The following is a 14,153-nucleotide window of genomic DNA, read 5'->3' as shown; positions in this document are numbered from 1 at the left end:
AGGAAGAGGTGGCATGCAGTTGCACTGCTAAAGCAGCAGACCCAACAGGAAACAGTTACTTGCTCATAATCCCTGACCGCCTGCACTCCACCTCCAATTCTAGAAGGGGAAAGGTCATTATTTCACTGTGCTTTTAGGAAGCTATTCTGGTTGCAACATGATGGCAAGAGAGAGAGGCAGCAGGGGGAGGACATGGGCCCCTGCCCCTTCCCTCTACTGCTCCAAGGAATGTTTCCTTCAGGGGATTATTGACCAAGTATCCTGGGCTCCACCTGCCATTACCAGATTCACCATCTCAGGTCTGTGCATGAGTTAGGGGTAGAAGTGCTTAGTTTTCTTTACTCATTATGTGGCAAAATAAGGCCTCTGCAATCTTGGCTCCTTGGACAATGCTAGTGATAATCCCACTGTAGAAAATATGCCCCTTCTACTCCAACATCTGTCTTTACAATTTGGTTCACATGGCACAGCTTTGTCCCACAAGACTTGGAAACACCCTACAGAGGAAAGGCTGGTTGGTAACAAACTGTAGAGCCCAATGAAGTGGGGTTCCTTGTTTTACTATATCCTGATCATTTCACTTTAGAAAGCAGAAGGAACGCCAGCCAAGCCACACTCGACAATCTTTGCATAATCTGTAACATTCAATTTGCTTCCAGGAAAAGGAAAAGCAAGTTGGGGACTGCTTCATTATTCCCATGGAAACACATGATATGCATCTGCAGGTTAGAGGCTGGTGTCATTATAAAAAGAAGTTAGTTTACTTGACTTACGCAGCGAAACATTGCAGTAAACAAGAAAACTGCCTGACACTCCACCATACTAATTTGAAGCACAGCTATGGGTGGGAAGTGTAAAGCTTCCAAGGATAAGGTTTGAAGTTTATGTTCCTTCATAACAAGTCAGAGCCACATCCAGCTCCCATTGAGAACACTTGTAAACCTTCAGTAGGTGTCACCCTGAACATCCCAAGAGAAACTGTAGGCCCCCAAAAAATCAGGTCCTCATTAAGTACTTCCCAGGCCTACTGTTCTACAATTCTGTGTGTTGGTTTTTCATCTAGGACCTAGTTATCTTGAGTTCAGATGGGAAATTGCTTGGGCAGATCTCTGGTAGATTCCTGTTAGTCTAGTGAACAGACCACATATTTGCCTTTTGGTGGTTGTGGGGGGCAAATCTTAGACTCAGTTCTGCCATTTTTAAAGCAGTCTATGTGTGCTGAGCAGCTGATCTATTATGGATATAGACAGATTTCTGATCACTTATACTGGTAAAAATGTAATGTCTGTACCTGGCCTAATGCACCATTTGTATGGGCACAATAAATGCATCAAACTGTTGCAGAAACCTATAGTCTATAGCATCTATAGTCCTCAAAGAGGCATTTTCAGTTGTCCCGTGCCCTCAATATTACAAATGTTTACTGGCAGCCTGTAGAACATATTATGCAATGATTTTAGCAGCATGTGGGTCTTGATGCTACTATGTAGAGCAGAATTATCATCAAAGGTTTACTTTTTCCCCCCCAAAGATGGTGTTTATTTAAAAACATGTATCCTGTAGGAGTATTTGCTTTCAATATTGTAATTCTATCAACAGAGCCTGGTACTAATGCAGTCAAAATCAATCATTACTGCCTTACAGCTCTCCGCCCAACAGAAGGAACTTAAACAAAGTAGACTCTGTGCCAAAAACACACTCCACAGACAACAGTATGTCAAAGGCCATTTGTGAGAAATATGCAGGTACTGAGTTTTGAAATATCTTGGTGCCTATAACTATTCACATCTGATGGTACTGGTGTTTTGAAAACCAGCAGAAATCACGTAGTATTAACACAGCAAAAAGGCAGTTAAAGTAGTTGGGTTATCCTAGGGAAGGCAAAAACACATTTTGCCTAAAACGTGATTCTACTTGAATATTATGACTGCACTCCATTTGGAGATGCTGAAAGCAGGGGCAAAGACAAATCTATTAAAAACAAAGGAACACAAGATGAATTAATCAAGCAGAACACCAGCAGAGCGAAAAACAGACTGAAAAAGTGGAGCAGAGAGTGAAAAGGAGGAAAAAATTGCAAAAAATACACAGTATTGTGAACAGAACACACAGAGTATTGAGGTCTGTTCCTTACATAAAGGTTTTCCTTTGGCAGGGAAAATATATTGCTACTTTATATATATTAAAACAAACATTTAAATAAAATAAATAAAAACACTATTTTTGTTTGTGATCAGAAAGAATCAATTATATATACTGATGATTTAGATGTATCTAGAAATATGAATAAATGCATAGAAATATAATGCATGCATATAATATATGTATACATATGTACCATAGCAATAATGGATACAATTACATATAACATATGCATATATAAATACATGCATATAGATAAATTCATGTGCATTATATATCGCGCATATACAATATGCACATAATTTATAAGATTTCCATTTAAAATATATGCAAATTAATTTATATATAATTTAGATATATGATTGTATCTATAATGGATGTCATGTATATATGCATATATTATATTAATCTGCATGCAAATAAATAAACCAGTATATATACTTGAATAATTTCTGAACAAAAAAATCCAAAGGGTTTAAAGTCTTAGAGGAGGAAAAGGTTTACAAATTCTAATATATATGAAGCGGTCATTAAAACCTTGAATTCAGTGAGGGTCACCCATCCTTACATCCCAATAAGGCAGATTCATGTACATGCCTAAACTTTATGTATAGAAATACTCCTATCGAATTCCTAATCATATCATTATCCCACTAATTAGTCATCCTTAGAGTCCTCCAGCCAAGTCACAGTAGACAAGACCAGGCCCTTCTAGAAAACAAGGATGGAAAGGCTTGTAAAAAAAATTCTGGCTTGTGTGTGTGGCAGGGAACCAAGAAAGGAAATCTTTTTTCCATTCTTCTTACCTTGGAGGCAGATGGCTGTTTAGGCTTGACAGCAGGCCACAGAGACTGCTCTTTGACTGATCCTATCTCTACCCTATTGAATCTAAAGGTGGGTGATCCCTACTGAATTCAAGGTTTTAATAACCTCTTCAACTACATTTGATGGCATTATGTTTTATTGTATTGGGTGAGTGCTGTCCCCAGGTTAAGAATATAGTTTTGTAACTGCAAGTCGTTGTGAGTGTGACTGACTGAGCCCAAGGAGGAGGAATGACACTCAGAGGGAGCTGGACCGGGAGAAGTTCCTAGGGTGTACTGGGAGAAGGACCCAAGGTGGACATGGTCCCAGAGTAACAGGGCAAAGTCCGAGTGGAACAGAGGGACCTGGGATGGTGCAGTAAAGACTGTTTGCTTTGAAGCAGTGTCCATCCGCTGTGCTGTTTGGGGCATCAGCACTGATAACCCTCTTTTAAAGAAGAAAACACCCTCCCTCCTCCAGACGCTGACAGAAAAGGAGCTCCCAGAGGTGGCAGTGTTATGGATCACCAGGGAAGCCAGGGACTTGAAGCCAGAGGCTTCCCCTTGTGAGGCCACGGCTGCAGGGGGACCTTTTAGGAGAGGAAAACTGAATAAAGCTGCTTCTTGGAGGAGTCCCAAGGAAGAGATTTCCCTTTGTCCTCTGAAAAGGGGCAGGATGATCATTTTCCTCTTTTTTTGTGTGTGCGTGAGAGGTTGCCACCTCCTACTGTTCTTTATGAGAGATAATGACACCAAAAAATGTTTTACTTAGCAAAGCTTCTTTAAAGAGGATTACCTTTGGACTCATTGCACATTTGAACGGCAATGAATGAGCTGTAATATAGAAGAAGCCAGGGCATAGCCATTGGAGCCATGGCTTTCTCATACTATATTGCTCCAACTATAAGACTACCTTTGCTTCCTCAAAAGGAAACGCGCTCAATTTAGACACAGATCCTTGACAGATCCCTGACCCCTGGGCTAAAATTTCACCATAATGTCTTGTTTTCAGTTAACCCTCATAGAAACAGTAACTAATATTCAGGGAATATCTGCTTCTCTTCAAACTAAACCTGAGCATGTAGAGCTGACTTATATCAGGGTTGAATATAATCAGAACAAGACAACACTTTTTGTGGGTTGCACAGAGACGGTAGGGGCCAGTATAACCAGTCATTTCCTATTGCAGCAGGGACTCTCCTCTGTTGTAAGTTATCCCAAAGGGTCAGTGTTTGCTCTGGGTTGATGAACTTCAGGCCGCAGCTGGAGTATTGTGTCCAGTTCTGTGCGCCCCATTTCAGGAGGGATGTGGACAACATGGAGAGGGTCCAGAGGAGGGCCACCCGCATGATCCGGGGACAACAGGGCAGACCCTACAGTGAGAGACTGCGGGACCTGAACCTATTCAGCCTCCACAAGAGAAGGCTGAGGGGGGACCTGGTGACCGTCTATAAACTCACTAGGGGGGACCAGAAGGGTTTGGGGGAGACGCTGTTTCCCCTAGCCCCTGCTGGCATAACAAGGAATAATGGGCACAAGTTGATGGAGAGGAGGTACAGATTGGACATCCGAAAAAACTACTTCACAGTCAGGGCGGCTAGGAGCTGGAACCAACTTCCAAGGGAGGTGGTGCTGGCCCCTACCCTGGGGATCTTTAAGAAGAGGCTGGATACTTACCTGGCTGGACTCATTTGAGTCCCGTTTTTGTTTTTAGGGTGAGTGGTTTTGTTTGTTTGTTTGTTTGTTTGTTTGTTTTTTGGGTTGTTCTCCCGCCCTGGCGGGGGGTCGGGCTAGAAGATCTATTAGGTCCCTTCCGACCCTGAAACTATGAAACTATGAACTTTCCATTACAGCTTTTCAAATTCACCTAGGTATCCCTCCAAGGTACACATTTGTTCCAACTCTTTTACCACAGCACCAAGCCATTATTGACAGGTTCTGATAATGGGACTTCAGTACGCTTCACACAAGAAAATCTACTTAAACCCACAAGCAGGGCAAACAGACCATTGGGCCTACCCTCTGGGCATCTACTTCCTTTCGGCAGCAGTCAAGACTTGCAAATATCATGGCGGCCACGTACCAAGTTTGCACCCTGTGCCTATCTGACAGTCCTAAGCTCATTCTCTGGCTTTTCGGCAACAGCGGCACGCTCCCTCTGCACTAATCTTGAGTCTCTTCTGAATGGCTTCTCCTCCCATGGAAGAATGAAGAACCAGGAGCATGAGAAAGCAGTATTATTTCCTGCCCATCTATACCCAACCATAGCCCTTGGAGTTGGAGAGACCAATTCTTTCTCTTTGCTCAGTCCCTAACCAACTGAAGCTCTAAAACAGGGCCAGTCACCACACCGATTTTGTGGACGTAGGAGAAGGAGTCCCAGGACTACAGCAAGCATCTTTCAAACATTACAAATTTCACCTTATCCACCTGCAAAAAATATCTGTTGTAAACTCATATAGAGACATTTCACCAGAATTAGCATACTTCTAGCACAAGCCAAACAACCAATCCTGCTAGTAAGATCCATAGTTGTCAACCTCACATGTTCAAAAATCACTAGTAAAAAAAAAATCACAGGGCATTTGGCTTAAAAACATGAAGTGTTCCAAAATAAGAAATTTATATCTTCTGGGACTTGAAGCTTTAGGAGAAAATAACCTGCCCCCAAAGTTGGAGGTCAAAGTCCAGCTTTGCTTACACATGCAACAATGCGTCTTTCCTCCCGATGCTCACAGGTGGCTCTCCCTTCCCTTTAGCTGTCCCAGAGTGGGAGATGCCATACTGTGCTTTCCAGCTCCCACTTGCTCCTTCCAACTCCTCTGCAGTCTCCGCTGCCCCTCGCCATCTATGACCTGCTTAGCCCCAAGAACCATGAAATAGCAATGGCTGTGCCTCAACTTCATAGAGAACAGTGAGAGGTGGCAGCCACCTCTAGTAAAGGCAGCCTCGCTTCCACATGAAGATACCGGTAGGAAAACGGAGACCATTTTGCTGGCTGCAGCCCAATGTGCAGCAATGGGGGATGGTAACCATTTTGATTAAAGGAAAATGCGTGAGATGAGACGAGTTGAACAAAACCAACTCTGTCTCCCCAGATTGCAAGAGCTGTGATATAATTAAGAAGTTCGGCAATGTTGGGATCGTATGGGGACTTAATCCTGAAGCCCAAACCAACCCCAGTTCTTTATTTTTCTTTTATGTGAACCTGACTGTAGCCATGATCCAGGCCACATTGGTCTTGGCCCTGCACAAAAATATAATATGAGATGATCCCTACCCCAAGGAGCTACCAATTGCATGTGCAGGACAGAGGGAGGGAGTGGCATTGCTCCCGTTGTACAGATGGGGATTAGAGGCACAGATTTATGAACTGACTTGCTCACGTCACCCACAAAGTTTGAAGCGAAGCCAGAAATACATGTCCTAAGTAACCATTCCGTATGTTGTCTACCAGGCCATTTATTCAAGCATCCCTCTGCTTGGTTTTAAATATTTCCAATACAACAATGCCTGCACAATTTAAAATAATTCATATTTTTAAGAATCCATTTTTGTTTTTTGGCATGTACACTGAGCCTATTTATTACTTTTTCCTTTTCCTTCAAAATTTTGAAGGGAAATCATTCAACTTCCCCTATCAGTCACTGGAAAACTATGGCAAATCCACTGATGGTCAACTTGTTAAACTAAACATCCAGGGGAGAATTCAGGTAAGAAATAATTGGTCACGTTATCACATTGTGTTGCTCAGACATATTTTCCCCTAATAGTTGTTGATGGTGAAAATATACGCTATAAATGTCTTTGTTTTGTGGGCCATTTACTAGGGGTAAAGAGGGTAACAAATTATAAAGCCATGCAAATGCCATGGGTATGTGAAACCAGACTCAAATAAGTTTTACTGAATAGAAGATGATACCAGAAGAGGAAAAACCACGAGATACTGAGATGCATACCAGCATAGCATATATAATTCTGAACTAGATTTATGCTGTTTACCTCAATTTTACGACCACCCCAAAGAACATACTGCTTTGTGGCTTGACAGTATTTATAAAATATTGTATTCAAGCATCTAATTCATCATTAACTTTGGATTTACTCTAATTGTGTGTAATGGTGAAACTGTAATAAACAACATGTATTTGTCAGTGCTCTCTGAAGATCTGATTAAATCTGAAGATGAAGTGATGGGATAGAGCATGTGACAATCTGCAATCAGGAAACTAATTTCTAAAAGCTGGATGTGTACAAGCCCGTGGGGCCGGATGGGATGTGCCCAAGGTTTCTGAGGGAGATTGGCTGACATGATTATAGAACCACTGGCCATTATCTTTAAAAACTCATGGCAACTGGGAGAAGTCCTGGATGATTGGAAAAGGGCAAATATGGTGCCCATCTTCAAGAAAGGGAGAAGGAGGATCTGGGGAACTACAGTTTAGTCAGCCTCACTTCAGTCCCTGGAAAAATTATGGAACAGGTTCTCAATCCATTTCAAAGCACTTGGAGGAGAAGACGGTGATTAGAAACAGTCAGTATGGATTCAACAAGGGCAAGTCATGCCTGACCAACCTGATTGCCTTCTATGATGAGATGACTGGCTCTGTGGATGTGGGGAGAGTAGTGGATGTGATATACTTTGACTTAAGCAAGGCTTTTGATATAGTCTCCCACCACATTCTTGCAAGCAAGCTAAGGAAGTACAGGTTGGATGAATGGACTATAAGGAAGACAGAAAACTGGCTGGATGGTTGGGGTCAAGGGTAGTAGTCAATAGATTAATGTCTAGTTGGCAACTGGTATCAAGTGGAGTGCCCCAGGGGTTTGTCCTGGGGCCGGTTTTGTTCAATATTTTCATGAAGGACCTAGAAGATGGGATGGAGTGCATCCTCGGCAAGTTTGCAGATGACACCACGTTTGGGGGAGTAATAGATACAGTGGACAATGGGGCTAGGATTCAGAGATACCTTGACAAATTGGAGGATTAAACCAAAAGAAATCTCATGAAGTTCAGCAAGGACAAGTGCAAAGTCCTGCACTTAGGACAGAACAATCCCATGCACCATGGGCTCTGTCTGGCTGGGCAGCAGCTCTGCAGAAAAGGCCCTGGGGGTTATAGTGGACAATAAGCTGAATATGAACCAACAGTGTGCCCTTGTTGTGAAGAAGGCTAACGGCATACTGGGCTGCATTGGTAGGAGCATTGCCAGCAGATCAAGGGAAGTGATTTTTCCCCTCTATTCAGCACTGGTGAGGCCATATCGGAAGTCATGTGTCTAGTTTGGGAGCCCCACTACCGTAAGGATGTGGATAAATTGGAGAGACTCCAGCCAAGGGCAACAAAAATGGTTAGGGGGCTGGGGCACATGACTTATGAGGAGAGGCTGAGGAAACTGGGCTTATTTGGCCTGCAGAAGAGAAGACTGAGAGGGGATTTGAAAGCAGCCTTCAACTACTTGAAGGGGGGTTCAAAAGAGGATGGAGCTGGACTGTTCTCAGTGGTGGCAGATGACAGAACAAGGAGCAACAGTCTCAAGTTGCAGCAAGGGAAGTTAGGTTAGATATTAGGAAGAATGTTCTCACTAGGAGGTCAGTAAAGCACTGGAACAGGTTACCCAGTAACCTGTTGAGGTTGTGGAGTCTCCATTCTTGGAGGTTTTCAAGACCTGGCTAGACAAAACCTTGGCTGGGATGATCTAGTTGGGGATGGTCCTGCATTGAGCAGGGGGTTGGACTAGATGACCTCCAAGGGCTTCCAACCCTCATTTTCTATGATTCTATGAAACCTTATCCAAAGCCTGCTGAAAGCAATGCAAACATTTTTATTTATTCTTCAGTGAACTTTTGACCAGCCTCACTGAGGAAAAGTGATTAGGTAAAATCCTTGCTCAGTTAAAGTCAACAGCAAAAATTTCCAAAAAAGTTTTAATGTGGTCATGATTTCACTCCTCCTGGAGTTGAAATTCCATTTTGCTGCATAAGTGACATGGACTTCAGTCTACCTGAATTTCAGTGGGGACTGAATCTGGGCCTTAAACATGAGCCTGCAAATGGAAAAGCTCTTTCATTCATAGCAATGAAGCCACACTGTGCCTTCTACTACTACCCCTGCTGGGAACGAGGCCTGCTGGCAGCTCTGCACAATCTCATTTTACTGGTGCTGCCCTGCACTGCATTTCTAATCCTGCCTGCATAATCAGATGCCTCGTGCCTCAATGAGGCATGCCTCCATGGCGCAGTGGGCACGGGCTCCTATATTTCCTCTTCTCTACCTTTGTCATAATGCTTCTGTGAAGAGAAATATAACCAGTTCCAGTGCATTCCTAGCCTTCCTCACCTTATTGGAAATCCTAATTGTTCCTGGATTAGGATTGTTCCTGGAAAAGTAAAACAGACATTACTATAGGATGTAAAATAAGCACGCCTAATTGGTGCCCCCTATTAAAAACCTATAAGTGTTATCATTTTCATCTCTCTTTATGATTCCAAAATAATGTCACCCACCTCCAAAACTCAGTTTGGAGTCATTAATCTCTGCCATCTACAGTATTTTAGGACTCTAAAATATGGATCTATGATGGCATATTTTCCCGACTACAAAAGATTCACTGCACCGCTATGTAATGAATGAAGGCTGGAAATACTCCAGTGTGGAAAGCTGTCAACAAAATTACTTCTGGCATGTTTATTTCAAACCTGCCAAAAGTCTGGCAGCAAGGTAGCCATATTAGAATAATTTACAGATCTTACCCTCTTAAAACCAAAGCTCATCAAATATAGCATTTGTTGACCATTAAGTAGTCATATAAATATTGCTAAATGAAACTAAGGGAAATCACAGACACTACCTATTAATAATGTATAGGCACATGCACCTTAATGGAATATAGGAATACTGCAGACAGTGGGCTACTTGCTGCAGAGATTTTACAGGGATGCGCCTGCTCTGAGACGGAGGAAGATTTCAAGGCAAGAGGGTGATGCCCAGAACCAAGACAGGATGCATTTTCATTAGTAAAGCTCCAGTGAAACCAATGACTTCCACTGATTTGCATTAACTGAGAGTCGACCTAATGCACATGTACTTGTATAGTCCCTGCAACCAATGCACATGTTGGGACTGACTCTCCTCTCAGTTACTTAAATATATATCAGACGTACTCTTACTCAGATGATATGGCATATATGTGTGTTAACTGGTGTTAAGCAATATCAAGTTCAAACCCTTTTATTGGGCCAGATACTTAACTGGTATAAATCGAAAAAGCTGCAATAGCTTTGATCTGATGCATAGTAATTAAGTGGGGGTGGGGTGGAAATTACAAAAAGGTAAAGGAATTGTTTAAGATGGGCCTGACTTTATAACTTGGAGTAATGGGGTAAAAGCAACTGAAGGATAATTTAGTCCTAGGCTTGGGTGGGGGGGTTGCTTTGTTTTAAAAATCCTTTACATAAAAAGTTTCATCTGACTATGAAATAATCTGCCAAAGAAACTGGATGAAGCCGTCTTGCCCAAGTTATAAAGGCAGAATTGCGCAAAACCTTGAAGAATAAAGGGAAAGACTGCTTATTATTGGCCCTTGTTGACAATGTAAGCAGTTCCAAGATTAAAAAATCTTTAGAGCTACAGTGTACTTTAAAAACTGTATAAAGGCCTTGGACAAAATACTGAAGTTCGCTTCCGTGGGATCAGGATTCCACTTAAAATGCTTATAACTCCTGGACGCTGTTATTCAAAAATAAGCAGCACAAGACAAGCCAAACACTGGAAAGCAATTTAGTTCAGAGAAATGATAATTCCATATCAAATGCAATTTTATTTTATCTATTGTTCCACAGTTCTGGGGATTTAATTATTATATATTATCGGTATTGTTGTAGTGCACAGATGCCCCAGTCAAGATTGTGCCATGTGCTATAGAAACCTGCCCCAAAACTTGCCAAAAGAGCTGTATTCACTTTTTAAAGAGAAATGTGCCTCAATAATTCAAAAGGTGGAAACAATACTTACTTGCCCTCACTCCACCCCTCGTCTTGTGTTCGTTCATCTTATTTGCTGAGTCATCTCTGCAACCAAGGACATTCTGCAAACGTTACAGCAGTAATGCCACCGAGGCCAACTTTGTGGGATCAATGAATTCAATGGGAATATGATCCAATAAAAAATTCTGTAAGTCACTGTCAAGCGCTAAACTTTGCTAAAAATTACATGGAGCCTTGGCACCACTTACTAATACATCATTAGCTGTATGCGGCAGTAAGGAAGCGTTTGCTACCGTTGAACTGAGGAAGCTATCACACAAGCCAATACTGTCTCATTATTTTCTTGTCCTCTTCTCTTGCATGTACCCACTTGTTATCTCTTGTCTTCTAGTTAGATTGTAAGCTGTTGGTTTGGGTACCATCATTTTGTGGTATATTTGTACTGAAGCTAGCATTTTGGGGTCCTGAGCTATGACTGAGACGGCACAGATGCATAATACACATCCTAACGCACCTTAACACCAACAGCCTTCGCTCTGGATTTGAGTTAGGAGGTGTATGTCTGCTTTTTTACAGAGGGCATTTTTCCCTCTTCTTCTTACCCCCAATAGTAGTTCTTCTGTAGACTGTGCAGGGTTATTATTGTCATGGATGCTGTTGTTATTATATTTTGTATTCTAGATGAAGAATGAAGCTAAACAATAACTCTTCACCACATGGGAAACGTTTCTTTACACTCTCCAATTGAGATGCTAGAGGTGACAGTCACCTCACTGCCTGATACAGGGTGAGAGTAAACATCTTGGAGTCGTTTTTAAAAGGATGGGCAGATAATGCACAAGCTTTCTTACAAGTGGCCTTGAGCAATATTCAGATGGATAAAAATGGTTACAATGGGCCTTAGATAAAATGATAAAATGAACGCAAGTTACACTTTTCTTCACCTGATGGTTGCTTAAAGATTTATTTCCCATCACGGAGTAACAGTTCAGTTATATTTAACCTCACTGTTGCCCACAGCTTGGATTGAGAAAGAGGGTCTGGTATTCTGCACAACTGCAACACGCTATGAAAGCTTTGGTGTGCAAGCAGCACTGTCTTACACACCCATAAGCCACATTTTTGGCTCTGTCAGTATGTTTCTTCCCATCATTTTAAATAAAATATAGATTAAAATGCTTTGAGGTCTGATACTAAGGGAATATTTGAGAACGCTAGGGAAGAAAGGCAATGTCTGTCATTTTCAGTCTTTCATAAAAATTGTCCTTGCGTGTTTTATGCCTTGGGATTGAGTCTTCCATCTTCCAAGTTTTTACTGCAAAGCCAATAGTAGAAGCTTAATGCTATCTGCATCTTTACACATTAAGGCTAAATGTTAGTTTTAACAGATGACAGGTGTTCTCAAGATTTTGGAGAACAAGGAGCCAGATTTTCAGCTTGCATAGAATTGACACAGCTGCATTGCCTTAAATGGAGCAAAGCCAATTTATTTCAGATGAGCATCATGCCCAATGTTATTTCTAAGTAGAAACATTTCTCAGAACTGAACTTGGACACGGCATTAAGTGAAAGCCCTGACAACATAAACAACAAGTTAAGAGGAAATGAAGAAACACATACTTCAGAAATCTATATAATCTGATGGTTTAAGGAGCATTGTAATGAAAACCTTGAATGCCTTTCCACACCCGGATACAGATAACAACAATGGATTTCTGCAGCATATGAATATTTTTAGCATACATCACCCATTTCTCTTTTCACAAACACACTTAAAAATTAGCTGTCATTTAATGGTGATGAACAAACAATATTGCTGTAGTCTTTCCTGTATTGCTCAGTTACACTTAGTGATTAAGGCCAGATTTTATAGGCAGCTAACAAGTCAGAGGGACAGCTTGTGGGATGTTCAAAAACAGCTTCTTCAGGCACCTAAATACCTGTGAAAAGGCAAAGAGAGGCATAGGGAATTTGGACCTGAATGCACAGAGAGGCATAGGGAATACAGAAAATACCAGCACAAAGTAATTAATATTAAACTGGAGATGTGTAAGAGAATTCAAGTGAGAAGTCATCAGGAGAAAATAAATGTGGCGCTTCACGGTGATATTTCTGACAGTAGTTTTCTGACTGCAAACTTGAACAGCCTGAAACAAATTCAGAACTGGAGAAGCTCCAATACAGCTACATTAGCTGGCCTGATTTACACCAGCTGATGATCCAGCCTCATAATCTTGAGCTGATAATTCTTCTACCTTGAGTGCAGCTACAGCTAGCAAATAGCTGTATCAAATACATGAGACCTTTCATTAAAATTGTACTTTTTCATAAGCCGTACAACATCCCAACAGTTGACACTGATTAGGTGAAAGGAGGACCCACAGAATTACAGCTTCACTTTGATACCTGGAAAGATACTGGCCCATATAAACAATTTTAAGCATCTCAAGGATGACATGGTGATAAGGAACAGGCAACATGGATTCTGCCTAACCCACCTGATCTCCTTCTGTGACAAGGTAATGGTTTGTGGACATGGCGAAAGAAGTGGATGTAATATTCTTGACTTTAGCAGGGTTGTAACACAATTTTCCATGATATTCTCATAAATAAACTAGAGAAACATAGCCTAGGTGAATCTGTTAAAAGGTGAGTGCACAACTGGCTGGAAAACCTTGTTCCAAGAGTAGTCATCCATGGCTCAATGTCAAGCTGGGAGAAGGTAGGAAGTGGGTTCTCCAGAGTGCTGTACTGGGTCCATTGCAGTTCAATATTTTCATTATCGATTTGGTAGATGGAATTGAGTGCACATATATTAAATGTGCAGAAGAAATTGCGCAAGGAGGTGGCAGATAACTTGGAGGATGAGATTAGGCTTCAAAATAACCTGGATTAATTAGGCAATGGTCTGAAATAAAAAGGAAGAGATTCAAAAAAGGACAAATGTGAAAAGAACTATCCTAGGGACAGAACAATCAAATGTACACATCCCAAATGGGATAAGCTGCAGCACTGGGAGGTTATGGTGAATGGCAAGTTGAATGAGACAACGCTGTAATACTCTTGTAAGAAAACAAACACATTGGGATGTATTAAAAAGAATATTACAAGCTAGCCTCAGGATGCAATTTTTCCACTCTGTTCAGCACTGGTGAGGCCTGACCTGGAGTACTGCATCCAATCTGGGCATCACACTTCAAGAAGTGGGCAAACTGGAAAGAG

The 14,153-nt window shown here is 41.6% G+C and overlaps 1 protein-coding gene across 1 annotated transcript in view; it reads right to left on the bottom strand.

The window, feature by feature from the left end:
• Positions 1 to 13,468, bottom strand: part of DPP6 (dipeptidyl peptidase like 6) — a 298,726-nt gene extending 285,258 nt beyond the window's left edge. Inside the window, exon 1 of the mRNA XM_006018553.3 lies at positions 13,430 to 13,468. Within this exon, the coding sequence (XP_006018615.1) occupies positions 13,430 to 13,468 (39 nt within the window). The remainder of the gene's footprint in view (positions 1 to 13,429) is intronic.
• Between the last annotated feature and the right edge of the window lie 685 nt (positions 13,469 to 14,153).

This window comes from Alligator sinensis, unplaced genomic scaffold, assembly GCF_000455745.1.
Source record: "Alligator sinensis unplaced genomic scaffold, ASM45574v1 scaffold601_1, whole genome shotgun sequence".
Lineage (NCBI taxonomy): Eukaryota > Metazoa > Chordata > Crocodylia > Alligatoridae > Alligator > Alligator sinensis.
This window is presented reverse-complemented; position numbering and strand designations above follow the sequence as displayed.